Raw genomic sequence first — 19,496 nt, 5'->3', positions numbered from 1 at the left:
TTCTTCGTAAGTCTTGTTTTATAAGTTATTGAATATCGTATCGTATCCTCTTTCAGAAGGTCAAGTAAGTTGGAAAGAATTAGCAGATTTTTCTGCAAGAATGGTTTGGAGATTTTTTAACGACTCAGTATTCAGACATTTTTATTATCTAATTATGCCAGCTACATGTATAAACTCTTTCAGTTCTAAAATTCACAATGAACATAATTAACAATCAGCCAGTAGGTTCAAAAGTCAACTCAAATTGTTTTAATTTTATTAATTCTGCAGAGCTTTGAACAAAACAAATCTTTCAGCTTGGATTTTGGGAATGTTTGTCGCATAAATATAACAAAATAATGACCACATGACCTTTGCAATGTTGTAGTATCGAAAAGTTTATATTAAGATCTGCTATAGAAATATATTCGCTAATCATGAATCCGTAGACTGGTGATCTTCGAATATACTGAAAATAAGAAGCCCGAGAATTGTAAAGATCTGACTCCATTATAACGATATATTCAATGGAATCAGGACTTATGAAGCTTGAACGATGGTAGCTTTTCAACACTGACCTTTAAGTAATGCGCACTGCAAACTCAACGTGTGAAATCTTATAAACCATTCTTTAGGGCGCATAAAACACATGTTGATACTGTATATATGATCCGTATACGTATTAATACTTGTACTCTTCGAACACATTTTAGAGTCATTTCACTATCCCTTGTTTTATAAGACAGTCTATATCAGTATCCGTCATCTCTAACAACTCCATCAACACCTCTCGTGTATGCTCTCCAAGTAATGGTGGAACGTGATTCAATACAGTATCTGTAGCCCCAAATTTCACAGCCGGACCTATCAAATGATAAATAAAAAATAAAATGTTGTTATATGATATTATTCAAAGTCAAAAACAGAACATTTCTTTTACTTTACTTTGTATATTTCTGTTTGCATGTAATAACATTTTATGCACGTCTGGACCATTGATGTATGCGCAAAATGTGAAAATAATAAGATTCTGGTTTAAAATCATACATACAAACAAATGTATCGTATCGAAAATGTATTTATGGCTATTATGTGATAGTTGCTGCGGGAAGTCAAACTGGTTTTCTGTTGTAAAGGATATTTGTACTCTAATGGTTTCGGATATATATGGAAAGACCCATTGAATATTAACGCGAATATATTTGTTCCAATTTTCAAAGTTCAATTTTACATCTATACTATGCAGGGGCAGAGAAAATTTTAACAACAGGGGCAAATTTAGACAGCTTTTGTAGAGGACTTATAGATGATATTATATACCAAATATCAAAGCTCCAAGCCTTGTAGTGACCCAAAGGCTATAATTTTAACAATCTTGGTAGATGTCTACCAAACAATCTTTTATGCAAAATATCTATGTTCTAGGCCGTGTGAGTCTTTACAAGAGATTTTTTTTGAGATTTTTTTAAATTTATTATTATTCCTTTTGGTTGCCATGGCAACCATATTTTTGTATGGAATCAAATTCTTTGAACAACATTAGAAGCCCTTTGCCAAAGAATAAATCCTGCCAAGTTTGGTTGAAATTGGACAAGTAGTTTTTCAAAATTAGATTTTTTAAGTCTATATAACAGTTTTAGAAAAGTTACATAAAGACATCTCACAAAATTACATGGGCTGTCTTAATTTTAGTTTTTCTGCTGTGGTGGCATAAAAAAGAGGAAAATCTGACCGGCCAAATGCGGTTTAATGTAGTATTGGTGATTCGACAGTTTTCCACAAATAACGTCACGTTAATTATCACTTAGATACACATTTCAATAACTGAACATTTTGCTAATTATATCTATATTATGAGATATGTTGTATATTTTGTGAGTGAAAAAAAGTCATTATCATAAGCGTCTGAAACAAAATCATTTTTCTGTTCCCAAAACTTTAATATATTATGATGTGGATATTTATCAATCTAGATCCGTAAATCTAAAATTTAGACAATCCATATGTAACATGTCTTTATGTATTTTTTTCTAAAATTGTTCAAGTAATAATATTGAGTCAATATTAAAACGCCGCAGTAAGCTTTTATAACACTTGCACATTATATAACATTGCCAACATTAATATTTACTGTCCCATGACTTTATAAATTCCATCAATACATAACATTTTGTATAACAATTCAGTCTTTGGAATTATCTCTTACAGTTGCCAATAAATGAATTATCAGCCTGTACAAGAAAAAGAAATTAGTCAAATTACAGCTTCAAAGGTTTTTCTCGTATAAAGTTGATTTTTGTTCGTGATCATTCTCCGACCACTTATTACTTTTTCATAATTCAAATTGTTGCTGTAATTATTAATATGCCAATCAAACTTCATGACGTCCACAATTACATCCTGTATCTTTTCCGGAAATAGTCGTCGCAATTTTTGTCAGTGTCAAGGAATTTTTACTATAGACAGAACACTACTTTAAGACAATGTATTATAATTAGTTTGTTCTTAAAATTCAGCTATTAAATTGAAATGGGAGGTTTATTTTTGTGATTTTTATGAATGTTATGCCCGCTTTTATATTGAGTATCTACATATCTGCTTATCTAGATGCAAATATATTGCTTTGTGTATGTGATCTCCTTTTTATAACGTTGGGCGAGTTGTCGGCCCCTGTCGAAACGACATAAAATGTTCGGCAGTTATCAACTGATTATATCACTAATAGTTCATGATTGTTTTTTCAGCATACTTAATTATTTGCCTTTAAAATGCAGAAGGCTATTCATGACAGTGTACAATCAGAAGCATTGTGTAGAAGGCTGCAATATGACAACATTGTCGGACAAAATATCCGGCTTGGCCAAGCAACTGTCTTTACTAATGCCGCCAAAGATTTTTTTATTTTATTTTCATTTTGGTCAAATTATAACATTTGACATTGGCAGTCATCCTTTATCGTTTAAAAATAACAAACCTAGGGAACATGGTGCTAGTTTTGAAAACTGCCATCCTGATTGGACTGACTGAATAACAATGTGTCTCGCAACCACCACACATGTGTACATGCATGGTTGATAATACACAAATCTGCTCTAGATATGTCAATCAAACAAATTATGTAGTAGTTAGTATACATCTTATTTATCTTTCCCATTGACGCGATCCCCCTTTTCACTTTTCTAAACAGCAAATATTGATCAGATATTTTCCTGATTTCCCCTATTTACTTTGGGATATGAGCTACAGACATCAAAGCTGACTTTCAATCTACATGCCTATATTTTGAACACGTCACAATCTTAAAATTGTCATGATACGGAGGGGTAAGAAGCTTTAAAATAGAACATTTTCCGGTCTATACCCACAATCTTTTGTGCGTTCCACTATCTTGTTTTACGTTATCGAACGTGTTTATAATAATAATTTACATCTTCCTTATCTTAAAGCTTTTTAATGTTTTTCAATAACTTTTTTATTTACTTATTTGATCCCGTAACACGTCTCAAGCGCATCACAAAATCTATTTTTCGAGAACAGCAAGTTAAAAAATAGATATTATGAACCCATAACGGATAATTTTTTGCCACCAGTATAGAACCAGGTCAGTCAGTTCTACCGTAGTCTGATCAGGCTCTATACTGTTAGGTGACCAATCAAATTTTCACCTTGATATTCAAATTATTAATAATGGACAGTTCCAACAATGGATGGTGGACAAGTCAATATAAAAAAAATCTGCAAGGTAAAGGTTAGATATCAAAATAAGAATTGAAATATTAATATATTTGTTTTTTTTTTCAGGACAAAGACCACTATTGACTTGTTAAACGAGATACTGTTAATATCCTCACAAAATATACACATATTATATATGTATTACCTGCTACACGTATATCCCCGGCTGTAGGATGATCCATCTTCTGAATCATGCAGTTATGTAGCACCTGTTTAAAAAAATCATAATTTACGTTTATGTAGTTAGAGACTTCTGGTATTTAAACAAAAGGGAGACACTCTTCTATTTTACTAGTACATGTACTAGATTTGGTCACTAGTTCACAAACATTCTATATTAGGTTTCAATACTGAAAAATATGGAGACAAATGTCAACAAGGAAAACTTGCGTTTAAAGAACACAGTCCATTAAGAACCATGCCTGAGTCAAAAACAGACCCACATTTCAGAGGGAAGGTTCTCAGTGGAGCATCATTCAAAATACTGTAATAGAACGATTTGGACGCTAATAGACGATTTGGACGACGGAAACAATAAAAAATCCCAAAACACTACTATAGAAGAAAGCAAATGTGTATCCCAAAGTAATTATAATACATGTTTCTTTGATTTACTGTCGCAGACTGATCAGTTACCCAGCCATTATGGAAGTATCGAAAAGTAATATTAAGCATTAATCAAACAATTCCGATCTGTAACAAAAATGCATTTTAGATACAGTTTTACAGTTTTGATCACTTGTGAATACTAGCTTGTTTTTATCGACTCCAGTGAAACTGACTTGCCTCTAGTTAGTTTTTTTATGAACAAACAGTGAAAGTCACTTGCCTAGAGTCAGTTTTTATGAACAAACAGTGAAAGTCACTGCCTAGAGTCAGTTTTTATAAACAAACAGTGAAAGTCACTTGCCTAGAGTCAGTTTTTATGAATAAATAGTGAAAGTCACTTGCCTAGAGTCAGTTTTTATGAACAAACAGTGAAAGTCACTTGCCTAGAGTCAGTTTTTATGAACAAACAGTGAAAGTCACTTGCCTAGAGTCAGTTTTTATGAACAAACAGTTTAAAGTAACTTGCCTAGAGTCAGTTTTTATGAACAAACAGTGAAAGTCACTTGCCTAGAGTCAGTTTTTATGAACAAACAGTGAAAGTCACTTGCCTAGATTCAGTTTTTTAAACTACCAGTGAAAGTGACTTGCCTAGAGTCAGTTTTTTATGAACAAACAGTGAAAGTCACTTGCCTAGAGTCAGTTGTTTAAACTATCAGTGAAACTGACTTGCCTAGAGTCAGTTTTTATGAACAAACAGTGAAAGTCACTTGCCTAGAGTTCAGTTTTTTTAAACTACCAGTGAAAGTCACTTGCCTAGAGTCAGTTTTTATGAACAAAGAGTGAAAGTCACTTGCCTAGAGTCAGTTTTTATGAACAAACAGTGAAAGTCACTTGCCTAGAGTCAGTTTTTATGAACAAACAGTGAAAGTCACTTGCCTGGAGTCAGTTTTTTAAACTACCAGTGAAAGTCACTTGCCTAGAGTCAGTTTTTATGAACAAACAGTGAAAGTCACTTGCCTAGAGTAAGAATAGCCATTGAAACCCCTTTGAAATAGCAAACTTAAAGCTGGGCAAGTCCTGTACACAAATTCAGCAATATCTGGCAAGTTAAGAACAATAAAATATAGAGAAACAGAAACCGGAAAACCGTAAAAAAACGCCTAAAATGGCCAAAGTTGACTCTTTATTGTAAATCTGGTGAAACTATAAAATAAGTTTCTAGAAAATATCAAAAATAAGAGAATAGATTATATCCAAAATGAAATAATTGACAAACCTGAGGATCGGAGAAAACTTGCTGCATATTGTTGATTGGTCCGTAAGGTATCCCAGAATCCCTCAATACACACAACCAATCAGAAGTTGTCTTTAATTTGAATCTAAAACGTACAATAATATCATGATATCAATTACCGGTCTAACACCACTAAAATATTGCTAAACTACAGAGATAGTGGAAATAGTTTAACATTTAGCTCCAGTCAATAAATACAAGTAAGGTTCTACATGTATGAAGAACATTTGAGCTACGCCATGACAAAACCAACATAATGTGTTTGCGACCAGCATGGATCCAGACCAGCCTGCGCAGTCTGATCAGGGTCCATGCTGTTCGCTTACAAACCCTATTACAAGTAGATAAACTGATAGCGAACAGCGTGGATCCTGCGTAAATGCATTATGTTGGTGTTGTCATGACGCGGCTCATTTGACCTCGATGATTTTAACCAAATATCTAATATACGGAATCAGTCATGATCTAGGAACTTTAACAGGGATCTATTTTAGCCTTAGTGACCTGCACATTATAACATAAATCATTTATAAAAAGAAAAGTTCTCTGCGATACAGTTTACACTAGTCATAAATCTTACAGAATTGTGTACAAAATTTTTTTTTTTACTAAGACGCTAATAATAATTGCTTTTGTTGTTTCTGCTACATGTGTTGTTCTTGTTTTCTTTCGAAGTTTTGTTTTGTTGTTTTTGTTTATTATATGGTTGTTCTGTGTTTTTTCAAATTGTTTACCTCTTGCTTAATATGTCTATCAGCGACTTCCTGTTATGTACTCTCCGTCTGTTTGTTGCATAATCTTGTTTGTCACAAACATCGGGTAAACCTATACGCTAAACAATCGTTATTTTCTTTCGTAAGTTTTTAAGATAAAACATATATGAATCATAATAAGTAAGCTGAACATTTTCATTTGCATTGAAATGTTTATCATTTTTCATTGTGTACAAAAATCATTTTTCCCTTTAAACTTTTAATAAAATATTCAAAACAATTAATTACTGAAAGAATCCCGAACAAACACATAATTATGTAGAAAATTCAGAATATTTACAAACTGCCGATTTCTCTAAATAAAAAAAATAAATCAAAATTACATGATAAATGGCGTCCGACATTGATATATAACTATACATTTAGTGTTCTCCATCAAATAATTTACGGAGTTGAAAAGAATTACATATGAGCCGCGTCACGACAAAACCAACATAGTGGGTTTGCGACCAGCATGGATCCAGACCAGCCTGCGCATCCGCGCAGTCTGATCAGGATCCATGCTGTTCGCTTACCAACTCTATTACAAGTGGAGAAACTGACAGCGAACAGCATGGATCCTGATCAGACTGCGCGGATGCGCAGGCTGGTCTGGATCCATGCTGGTCGCAAACCCACTATGTTGGTTTTGTCGTGACGCGGCTCAAACTTCGCACATGTTTTTACCTTACAAAGAATTTCAAACTGTTTATCATTACCAGCTCCCGCCATGACATACCCATCTACTGTCTCAAACGCCTAAAACAGAAATACATGTATAACCAGGCATTAAATAAATTAAGGTCTCAAATGCCTAAAACACTGTATTAGAACACAGTCAAATTAGCAACTGATATAAGTATATTGTTATGTTGGAAACAAAGTGTTTCTTTAGTTTATGAAAGAATCTATCATGTTTATATGGCAATGAATTACATTATAAGAAATGTGTCTGCGCTAAGCTACGAGGCAATATGAGCAATTTGTGTGCGCTTAAATACTTAGCAATTTTAAAATTGCGTCCGCGCTTTGTTACGTGACAATATCAGAAAATTATCTGCGCTAAGTTACCTGACAATATAAAAATGTGTCTGTGCAAAGTTATGTGACAATATGAGAATTGTGTCGCGCTTAGCTACCTATACTGATATTATTAGAAAGATCTTAAATCAGGTTAGATTAAGTCAATTATATATCAATTATACTCATCAGGGTAAATATTGGGAATATTTATATTTATTGTAAAGAGATGAGGTGCACGCTTGTCAAAAAAAATAATAATAAAAATAAAAGAAATTGAGAAATACCGATGTGATACCTGATAAGGAACTATACTCGGATGTGACGTTCCTCGTCTATGAGCTTCCATATCCGCATTTAAATAATTGCTGGCAATATTGACTAGAGATGCTACCTGTTTAAACACGTATATAATAAATAACAATAAAAGAATATTCTTTAACTTAAAATCATGCCGACTGCAGTTGAAACCAGGTCTTCTACCAATGCAGGCCAAGATCTTAAGGTGTAATATTGACGATTTTGTCCTTACTTATTTTGATTATATTTTTCTTAAAAATAATTATTGATTTTGTATAGATTGAAAGATGACCGAGACCGTTACAGATATTTAGCGTAGAAAGGATTGGACACTTGCATACAAATTAAAAATATTTAAATGCAAATTTTATCCTAATCTTCCCATTCATTAAATCTAAATCGTCTCTATTTTACGACCACGTGCTATAGTGTTATGTCAAAATGCAATGTCCTATGGTCGCAGAGAATGACTTAAAGCCTTGTGATAATAGATTGCCTATGCAACCAGTATAAAGCCAGGCCAGCTACAGTTCCAGTCTGACGACACTTTTAATTATTGGCTACAAAGTTTCCGCTTTTTTACAATGGAACGCCTAGATATAGAAATGGGAAGTTCTAAAGTCAGTGACATTATTTAGAGTTGTTATGGTAAACGATTTTAAGGTTAAGAGGAATGGTATACCATAAAAAGTATTAGCATATCGAAAATGCTAAGAATCGGCGTTCAGGCAGATATTCGAAAAAAATATTTCCTTCATGAACAATAGAGCTAATGTTTCTTATTTTAAGAGAAACATTCCATATATTGTTTACCCCGAAGAAACCTACACAATGGTTTCGAACTTCGTGCATCAAGTTAGTATTTCAGTTCTATATATAGGCAACCCGACAAACAAGAGCTGTCCGTAAGACAGCGCGCTCGACTTTTTTATTGCTTGCCAATAAAAAAAGTTTTTGCAGTAAAAGGCAATACAAGAATCTCTGTATTTTTAAAGTGAACTAGTTGTTTGATACCCTTGAATATTACAGCAATGTTTATATGACATAATTTATGGTAAAGTGAACAAGTGGATAGGAATGAATTTTTTTAGATTTTTTAAGTTTTTTAGTGCTTGCCTATAATACAAAACATTGACAGTTAAGGGCCATAATTCAAATAAAATCTTTGACAGAATTACCTTCTCCTGGACATGTTTGGGAATCATGATTGTAAACAAGTATTCCAACTTTCAAATTAATATCTCAAACAGTTCAGTCAAAAAGTGGACTGGTACTAAAAACTTAACCAAGATTCTAAGTCGATAAAAGGCCTTAATTTTTAAAACAAATCCTTGACAGAGTTACCTTCTCTTGCGTACAGATGGGGGTAATGATGTGAAATAGCATTAAAAGTTTCAAAGCAATATCTCAAAGGGTTAAGGCAATAAGTGGATTTTACCCATATTCAATGTATTTTCTAAGTCAAAAAGGGGCATAATTCTGTCAAAAACCTTGACAGAGTTATGTCCTCTTGTCTGTTGATGAAGGTCGTGATGGTAAACAAGTATGGTCAGTTTCAAAGCAATACCTCCAATGGTTTTGAAATAAAGTGAGGTGGTACAAAAAACTTAACCAAGCTCAATACACTTTCTAAGTCAAAAAAGGGCCATAATTCTGTCAAAAACCTTGACAGAGTTATGTACTCTTGTCTGTAGATGGAGGTTATGATGGTGAACAAGTATGGTAAGTTTCAAAGCCATACTTGTAATACTTCTGAAATAAAGTGGGGTGGTACGAAAAACTTAACCAAGGTGTGACGCCAACGCCGACGCTAACGCCGACGCCGACGCCGACGCCGACGCCGGGGCGAGTAGGATAGCTCCCCTTTTCATAGAAAAGTCGAGCTAAAAATGGCTGATGGCATGCCGCGTGGTGCCGTCCATTTTGTTATCATGTGGTATTAATTTTCCGTTTTGATTGGCTTAGGGTAGGCGGTGTGTGGGTAGAAATTGTCAAATCTGGTTTATTCAAAAGATACATTTAGTTTGATAGCATATGTGCAACGTGTCTAAGTGGTTTATTTTGAACTAAGTTACTTGTATTTAGGTCACATTTATCTCAAATTAAACGTGATGCTGAATTTGAATAGTTTTATTCTGAAGAGTTCAAGGTTATCCTAAAAGGCAGTAAGGGTAGAACAATCAACTGCCGCTATAAATTTTTCACTTGAAATAATAAAAAATGCCATCGAAATTCGAACTTATTTGAATTTAGCGACCTTGATCAGTTGGTCACGAGGTCCTCAATTTTGATATAAGACGAACATTTAATAACATTATTTGTTGTATAGCTTGAAAAAAATGATAGAACAAACCTGAGTTGACAATAAATTACAATCAATATGCTGGCCACGCCCTGTTTTAGACCGATGTAAAAGCGCTGCCAAAATTGACCCGTATGCGTACAAACCCGTCGATAAGTCTGTCATAGCCACGCCAACTTTACATGGTTCGCCACCCTGTGGATTTTATAAAATTTAAGCAAATTATGCTCCCTGCGATGGCATGGGTAAATCAATCAAACAAACAAAATACAAAAGTCCTAAAACAATGTTTACATCTTAGGGTATTTTTATTATTTCACAAACAAAAATCTTCAGTGTGCTTCATGGGGCCTTTTTCGGAGTTTGACGGATAAAGACATAAAGTTACATTGTTATTTTTTTCTAGTTCTAGACTTTTTCCTTTTTTTGTTGTTGTTGTTTTTCCGGTATTTTGTTTGTTTTTTTCTGTTTACCATGTTAATATTGCTAGGCCTAATAAAAACTATTGCTACCTGCCACAAAAATCATTAAGAAATTATTTTCTTAACATGGAAAAAGAGTTTGTCAATGAGAACCGCATTTTATATTCGTTACTTTTCGTATGCTTTATTGGTATTGTACATGTATATATACACATGTTAAATGTATAAAACTTTCAAAATTTGGAGGTTTTAATCATCTTTGTATATACACTGACAATACAAATATCTTCTTTTTTAAAAATATATATACTGCTAACAATAAAAATATTTTACTGCATCCCTACCCTACCAAAACTAGCATGGGTCGCGAGAGCGTAAACAAAGATATTTTCAAGACTGGCCTAAGCAATGTATACATGTATAAACATGGGATATTAAACACTTCACCGGGAGGAAATCACTAATAACTGGATTCGGAACATTTTCCGGGGGAAAAATCACAAGTTTGTTATTGTAGCTAACAAACAAGAAACGATACAACAGGATAAATTTATGTCCACGATCTTCAGTTTTCATTCCATTATCGATCTGAATAAAGGGTGTCGCAAAGAGCTATTTATTTGGTACCAGTAAAACATTTACCAAACAAAATATGAGTCCAGAATAACGCTCCATACATTACGTGATGGCGTTATAATAATTATTATGTGGTAAAACAATGGGCTTTAATTTAACCAAATATGATCAAGTCATCAACTAATCCAATAATTAGATTTATGCTTCCAAAAAAAATGGTTATCAAAATAACAAAAACCATATCACCTCGGGTCCTGTAATATGAGTTAATCCCCCGGTGGCTGCTACGATGACGTCATATCCAGCCCGTTTGGCATCCGGTCCAGTCTGACCATACCCTGGTAACAATAAATCAAAGGTTTGAGCACATGATGTGTCCGTCATTGGTACATTACTTATTTAAGTTGGTAAACATAATACGAAATAGAAAAAAAACAATGACTTGACACGACAATAAACAATACGTTTGACAATGGACGGAATGCTCTATTTCAAAACCAGAAAAAGTTCAAAATATATAATTGATATAGACATTTAGATAATTAAGCGAGATTAAGTCAGAAAAAAAATTTCACATTTGTATTCGGACACTTTAAGAGGCAAGTTGAATCAAGCATCTACGGATTCAATCATCTACGGATGAATCTGTAGTTGATTATCGACGGATTCAATAATCGAATTTAATCACACACATGTATAACGATTCAATCGTCAAACAATTCAATTATCAACGGTTTTTACGGATCAAATCATCTACGGATTCCATCATCTACGGATTCAATCGTCTACGGCTCAATCATCAAACGATTCAATCATCTAAGTTTCAATATGCAAGAATTGATAAATATTTGTATGTTATTGAATCCTTTTTGAGTGAGCAAACCAGTCTTAATATCCGTGCTGTCTGTTGGGCTATTCCAAGATTAGCACAAATCTATGAGGGTAAAAATTGAAAGAATCTCACCTGTTATGGAGCAATAAACAAGATGGGGAGCTATTTCGGCAATGTGTTCATACCCAAGGTTAAATTCAGACAGTTTTCCTGGAATATAATTTTCAAGGAGAACGTCGCTTTTCTTGGCTAACTGGAAAAAAACAACAACTTGTGTGTTTCTGGTCGGACAGAGTCATCGTATGTATCTAAACTTTAGAGAACGACTGAAAACAGTACAGTATCAGACCATTAATTGTAGGGTTTTTTTCTTTTCTTTTCAGATACAATATTCATTTATCTACCAGATGTAAAAACGGTTTTAAATAACGTTCCAATTAATTTTGCAGCTGCAATGATCAATGATATAATGATTCGGTAATTGAAGTATAAGCGGTCGGTCAATATCGAAAAAGAATTCAGAAGTTCGCATCTGTTCAATAACTATGCATATCCACAGTTACTCTAGAATATGATCAATGTGATCAGTCAATACACTTCAACAGACATACAATCCCTTGATTAACACAATTCAAACATATCTGCATGGTCAACAAAAAACTAGAATTATTGAGTATTAATGACGTCACCTAACCGCTACCTGTTTAATCAGCTCCTGGCCTTCTTTTTCACGAATATTTACACAGACACTCTGAAAATATAGATGAAATGATTTTTTTTTAATTTTTTTTTTAATTATGTTGCTATGTTTAATTCACATCACATAATAAAAGATCAACCCCATTTTCGATGCAAATCGCCGGAAAGGGCCTAAAACTTGCAATGGCATCAGTCTAGCCACGTGTTTTTACCTTACGTGACTTTCACCACAGAGAGCACGCTAGTAAAAGGGCCATAATTCTGCAGAGCACGCAAGTAAAAGGGCCATAATTCTGCAGAGCACGCTAGTAAAAGGGCCATAATCCTGCAGAAGTGTTTGGAAGGCTTACTCTTCAAAAAAAGTTTGAAGTAAATACCTTAAACGGTTTTTGAGAACAAGGTAATTATTCTAAATTAAAATCAAAATATAATCCAAAAAATCGCATTCAGGATTTTCTGCCGCTTAGCTATACAGTGAACAAGTACTCCATGCATTAATCTTTGATATTTAATGAGAAATGCAGACTTACCTCATAAAAGGGAAACCCAAACTTCTAAGTGAAAAAAGGGGGCATAACTGAGCAAAACTGTATTACATGGTAACCAGTCTAGTCCCTTAGCAAATGCATTCAAATTTTAAAAAATTGAATAAGTATCCCAAGTTTGAAGAGATAAACTTCAAAAGTCTTTGAGATATTGACCTTTGCAAAAAAGGGCAATAACTTTGCAAAAATGATATTTATGTGTCCTTCTGTAGTTGTGTCATATTTAAAAGTAAACATGTATACCGAGTTTATAGTGAATAACTGATAAAATCTGAGAAAAGGACCATAACGAAATAAGATTAACAAGAGCAAAACAAAATTCTAAATTAAAAAACGGCATTTTGAAAAAAGAAATAGTTATAGGAACCATTTGCCCTTTAAAAAGTGTGCAATTTTATGACAACAAAACGTGTATACGAATAGTTATGCCGGTATCTAAGAAAATGGACCTTAGAGGAAAGGTTAATCAACGTCAACGCCCACGAGAGGGTAGTGACAAAAGATCTTTTTTTTTCTCCCAACAGTGGAGCTTACAAGAAAAAAAGAGTTAAAACGTCAGATAATTACAATAAGACTATTTAAGATATGGAAAGCCATGGCTGTTTTATATTGTTTTTGTTTATTTAAATTGATATAACCATGTGAATTATATATAAGTGCACTTCGACTTTATATGAATTGAAAACACCTAATTAAATGAAAGTGAATATATGAAACCATGCCGTCAGTGTATGAAATCAAGTAAGCAAAACATAAGTTGATTTTCTCATTATATGATACCAATTCTTCAATATATGGTACCAAAGTAGCCATATATGGAACCAGATATCTTCCTTATATGAATCCGAATTATCAACACATTAACTAATTTTTACATTTATCAACTGGTTTCATATGTTCATATTTTATAAAATGAAGTAATATATTGATAATTCGGTTTCACATAAAGACATCTGGTTCCGTACATGGCTACTTTGATACCATATACTGAAGATTTGTAATCATAAACATATAAGACAGGCATGACTTTCCATATAAAAGAGTCAAATAAATTGGTTATAAAAATTACATGTACCATAATGCATATTTTATATCACGAGATGAGGAATAGACCGGATTTCTTAAAGACGTTAAAAATCTAATTGTGAAATGACATAGACGTTACTTTTCTAAATGTCAAAAGACAAACTTTAATAATCTAAATGTCAAATGACATTCCTTTCAATATCAATATCTTTTATTGTCGTCTACAGTTGATCAGTGTAGTTCATTGTCCTGGAATTGTTAATTTGACATTGACGTATTTTGAATTTGATAACACACTATGTACATAAAAAATCAAATAAATTTCTGTTTAACTTCGTTCTCAGACATCTTTTTTGCAGTCTTATGATGATCCATGTACATATAGATGTATTTATACATGTAAAAAGTAGCCTACAAAAAGAGAACGTTGCCGATTTATACGCCCATCATGTGACGCACCTAAAATTCTCTGCTAAATCTCTATCATAACTACCAAATGAATACTTAATTTTACTAGAACTTTTTTCCCAAATACATGTATTTACCCGCTTGTTTCTGTTCACGGACAGGAAGTAAGCACTTTCGGAGCCACAAAATGGTGGACCCCAGAACCTCGTGTCATCCCCGCCATCTATAAACCAAAATGATTATTTCAAAAATCCATCTCTGAACATGCCCTATACTGCAGTATATCTACACTATAATATTCGGTCGGTACATATTTTCCCTATATATATATAATTTTTTTGCCTAGATTGAAAAATTGACAAGTTCATTTAAAATATTTAGCGTGGTAAGAGCTAATTAGATATCCAGGTACCTAAGACACCATGGCAAAATATCTGCTCTTTATTCATCGGCCATCTTGGGCAGTTTCAAAGCTCGAACCGCGATCTGATGGGCAAGAGCTTTGATCTGAGTGACCTTAACTGCTCGGATTTTAAGGTTTATCAGCTAAAAGATACTGATAATAATTATTAGGTTAAGGCAGTTTGTTTTGCCTTTCAGATATATATTTATCTGGTATACTGTAAGTTTCACTATTTTGTACCACTTGCATACTAAAACGAAACAAATATATAATGAATTTCAATAGATTTAACAGATTCCAATTACCATACAGCTCCTTACCATCTAAACGCAGAACAACGCAGAGCGGCTCAACGGCCTATTTATCTGAACATTACCTACACTTAATAGCAGACAAATATTTGTATAAATAGATGACAACTAACCTGGATTTTCAACTTTTATAACATCGGCTCCAAGATCCCCCAAAATCATTGAACAATATGGACCTGCCAACACCCTGCAAAACATATCAATCAAATTGATGTAGTGATATTAAGTTTCTTACCGAAAATTGCCATACTAAATGACACCAAAGTTTATCAAATATGTATTTCAAACCTTATTTTACCGGTTTAGGAGGTTCAAAAATTACAAACGAGATGTCATACAAACTACGCCCTTAATATATGGAATAATTTTGCTCATTCGAATGAAAGAAATACTGAATTCATCAGTCAGGTATTTCTATTTTTATTAACCTTCACCACCCTCGAAATTTTAAATAGACACGCCCTTTCAATGGAAACCTTCAAAATACTGAAAAGCGAACAGTGAAGAATAAAATAATTGAAGACCTATAATAAACAAATGTCAATAAGTCACCCATTATAGTTTGCCCATTATATGTTATTTGGATGACAGTTCACAAATGTATGTTTACTCTCTGCCGAGAGACATCGACATGTTTTTGTAGTCCAAATTTACTGAAATATGTAAGTACTGTCGTTTTGCTATTGGGTAGTTAGTCTCTCCGACAATGGAATGGTCATATGGTCACTTCCCAGCTTTACTGACGGAGGAAGATCTCATGTGCAACTCAATACGAGCATTATTTCAGAAAAGTCATCAACGCACCGTAGGCTAGCTGTATGGATAGTGGTTAGCTTTCTCAGATGAAAGGACGTAAGAGGAGCGGGTCTTGAACCCACAGCGGTGTATAACTAGAAAATAGTTTGGAATCAACGACCTTAACCACCCAGCCATTAGCGCCCCATCTTTCTTTGTAACAATTAAGATGAACTTTTAAATAGTCATTGCGTGTAAAGGGATGATGCCTGTGAACAGTAAACAGCCATCACTTTCCTACATGACATCCTTAATGTTCTTAATAAAGAGATTCCGGATTAATACGAGCATATCATGGATGAAAAGTAACATCACATCTTGCTGAAATTTAAAGGGAAATAATTTATATTATGATAATTGAGCCGTGTCATGACAAAACCAACATAATGGGTTCGCTATCAGTTTCTCTACTTGTAACAGGGTTTGTAAGCGAACAGCATGGATCCTGATCAGACTGCGCGGATGCGCAGGCTGGTCTGGATCCATGCTGGTCGCAAACCCGTTATGTTGGTTTTGTCATGACACGGCTCATTATTATATAATACCTGCTTAAGTCGAGAATTCTCGTGCCGTTTAATGGACCTTTCTGTAGCTCGACACTGGCGTTATTCTTGTACCTAGCCTGATATTTCCTTATCACGGTGCAGCGTACTAAAAAATAATAGATAATACATAAAGAAGGAAAGTCACTGATAATACGTACATGAAAAAATCACATGGAAATCGACCGGGTCACGAAGTACTCAAATTGGGTAATTAAATATCAGCAACATAGGGGACCTACATAACACAGCTAATAAAAGATCTATAATGTAGTTTCCAACAAAATATCCATATTCTGGTCTGCATCTTGAACTGATGTATAATGTATATTCTGTATAATATACGACAATGACCAAGAAAGATAAGATTTAAAAAATTGTCATTAATCTGCAAACATGCATGCTGCTTTAACAGGAAAGGGTGAACTTAGTACTGTAGTTTAATGAGGTCTTTAATATTATATTGTCTTCAATAACAAGATTACCCCCATTTTCGGGGTTTTTTTATTAACAAAACATGCAAAAATACTACACTATTCCTATTTAGTAATTTGCTCAAAACTAATACATGTAAATCTGTATAATTATTAAAGAGTATATATGAGCCGGTTTAATTATACAAGAAAGAGTTCACCTGCTTTATTCAGTAAGTGACCCCTGACTGAAAGACAAGCCCAACATGCCGTCATCATTACGTGACTAGGAATACAAAAGATAAAAACCATGTTAAACATAAATTATACATATACTTCTCATTAACATTTGATTTTCAATAGTTGCAGTATACTTTTTTATTTAGAAATGGTATGTATTTTTTTTATAACATACGGGTCAATATTACAGTCATGCATATTTGTATATACAAGTAAAATACTAGTAATTTAGGTTGATAATCTAAATCACCTATGATCAATAAAATAATGAAGTTTTCACTATGGCATTTAGATAATTTCTAAAATGCATATACAATGTATAATATAAGTAGGCGTCTGGCGTCTTGTCTGTTAATTGACTGAATTCTTTCCAAGAGTAATAAGTTTAATCAATTTAAAGGAATAAAAAGGTGCGTGCACTTTTGAAAAGATAACTTAAAGACCTGACTAACAGTCGCATTGTGAAATGACCAAAACTGGTTAATATCGGCGTCTAAGGTAAGTAACCGCGGTTTATCTATCTTGAATGTCATTATTTAGAATATCTGCGCAACGTAGACCGTTATTTCAAAAGATAAATAAAAGCACATTAAAATTACGTACTTGAAAGCTACCGAAGCTTATTTTGACCAAGCATGCATACTGTCCTATTCACATGAATTGCATTAAAAATAACATTTTACACGGAGAAGTAAAATTTAAAAGGTCTTACCTTCGTTGTTTACCTGAATTGTTTTTCGTAGTTGTTTCCCTTGGAATGGACTTGAAATAATGAGGCCCGTCCATTGTGCAGTGCGTAAACGTGTTGAAAATTTCCCTTTGCCCTTTACTTGGTATTCCAGTCTATAAAGGTTACAACTGAAGATGCATCGAATATAGTATGTCTGTACAATGTGTTGTTTAATGAGCAGTAGAATAATAATAATAATAATATTATTAATAATAATAATAATAATAATAATAATAATAATAATAATAATAATAATAATAATAGTAATAATAATAATGATGATGATGATGATGATGATGATGATGATAATGATGCTGATGATGACGATTTCTTCGTAAAAAAACTAACAGTATATTTTGACGCGTGAAAGAAGAATAATAATCAATTTTATTATTCGACATGATTATCGTCATTTAAAAATGAGCAATGTGACGATCATCATTGCCATTATTGCCATTATTATCACTATTATTATCACTATTATTATCATCATCATCGCAATCAATGTACTTCTGCTCAGCATCACTATCAACATATAAACAACATATTTTTTCTTCAAATCATGGTAACTTTTATCCGTATTCTATCAGCAGCAGCATGGTAATCATCATCATCATCGTCGTCGTCGTCGTGGTCGTTGTAATCATCACAATAATTTAAATTCTTATTGCATATATGCGTTTCGATTTCAAAACTGATGGCAAATATGCCAAATTCATTTCCCTGTATCCACTTTTTGCGTGACTGTGACAAAATCGGTCTGGGTATCATTTCTATTTGCTGTGCATTTCAACATTGAATGATACACGTGAAAACATATTTGGTATGTGACTTATGCGGCACAAATGTGCTCATTAAAGGGGGATACTTTTGTTGTTTCTTTATTAGGAGACAGCCTGACTTAAACATGATATTCCTTTTTGCAGTATTGGGGAGTATAGCAAAGCTTGATTTCCTAAAGTTTTTATTTGTTTGGGTCGTCAGACCAAACAAATAATGGTATCGAAATTTCAGACCCTGATGCTGTTAATTGCAAATGCAGAAAGCGGTTACTTCCCTTTATATGTACACTAACGCGGAAAATTCAGGGGAGATCACTGCATAAGATTGTCAAATGACAGGCGCATTAATTTTCAAGCAAAAAAGTTCCCGAATGGTCGAAGATTTCTAATATTGTTTTATTTTTGATAGTATACATGCTTATAGTAAGCTCCATGATTATTTACATCCGTTTTAAACAACAGGTTTAGCGTCGAAATAATAAGAGTTACAAACCTTTATTTAGAATTATATGGTTTTCTTCAGGCCGTTAACATATAACTTCACCGTGGCCGATGGGTTTGCATGCTCGCTTAGCAATCGAGAAGTCTGGAGTTTAAATCCAATTTAAGGCAACTCATATTTTTAATTGTTTAAGTAAAAAAACAACATGAAATTGAATATCAGTGTTGCAATTAGTCTTATATCCAATTTTCTATTATAAAGCATTGGTGGCACTATACAAAAACAAATTGGTTTATAATCTCACGGCCTTCATCTTTCTGACACCCAAACAAATTCAGCGCCTTCTGTGCTTTGATTTTATAATAGTTTAAAAGTTCGAACCCGGAAAAACGCTAACAT

The 19,496-nt window shown here is 33.4% G+C and overlaps 1 protein-coding gene across 1 annotated transcript; it reads right to left on the bottom strand.

Moving 5' to 3' along the window:
- Nucleotides 1-397: 397 nt before the first annotated feature.
- LOC132758419 (succinate--hydroxymethylglutarate CoA-transferase-like) lies at nt 398-17,974 on the bottom strand. The gene is made up of 15 exons (XM_060750095.1): nt 17,856-17,974; nt 17,125-17,189; nt 16,494-16,599; nt 15,267-15,340; nt 14,577-14,662; nt 12,462-12,512; nt 11,894-12,014; nt 11,176-11,267; nt 9,983-10,126; nt 7,628-7,723; nt 6,997-7,068; nt 6,292-6,389; nt 5,540-5,642; nt 3,860-3,923; nt 398-843 (listed from the first exon to the last, which is right to left on the bottom strand). Exons 1-15 carry the CDS (start codon nt 17,927-17,929, stop codon nt 695-697), a joined length of 1,395 nt encoding a protein of 464 aa, XP_060606078.1. The 5' UTR covers nt 17,930-17,974; the 3' UTR covers nt 398-694.
- Nucleotides 17,975-19,496: the final 1,522 nt, after the last annotated feature.

The sequence above is a fragment of the Ruditapes philippinarum genome, unplaced genomic scaffold (assembly GCF_026571515.1).
Source record: "Ruditapes philippinarum isolate M1 unplaced genomic scaffold, ASM2657151v2 ctg4316_1_1_1_1, whole genome shotgun sequence".
Classification (NCBI taxonomy): domain Eukaryota; kingdom Metazoa; phylum Mollusca; class Bivalvia; order Venerida; family Veneridae; genus Ruditapes; species Ruditapes philippinarum.
The sequence above is the reverse complement of the archived record's forward strand: the minus strand, read 5'-3'. Positions and strand labels throughout refer to the sequence as shown.

Coding starts and splice junctions, on each gene's coding strand:
- LOC132758419 (XM_060750095.1), bottom strand. CDS start 17,929: ATGGACGGGCCTCATTATTTCAAGTCCATTCCAAGGGAAACAACTACG. Junction 6,390..6,996: donor AGTTTGAAATTCTTTGTAAG/GTAAAAACATGT, acceptor ACGATTGTTTAG/CGTATAGGTTTACCCGATGT. Junction 844..3,859: donor CGGGGATATACGTGTAGCAG/GTAATACATATA, acceptor ATCATTTGATAG/GTCCGGCTGTGAAATTTGGG.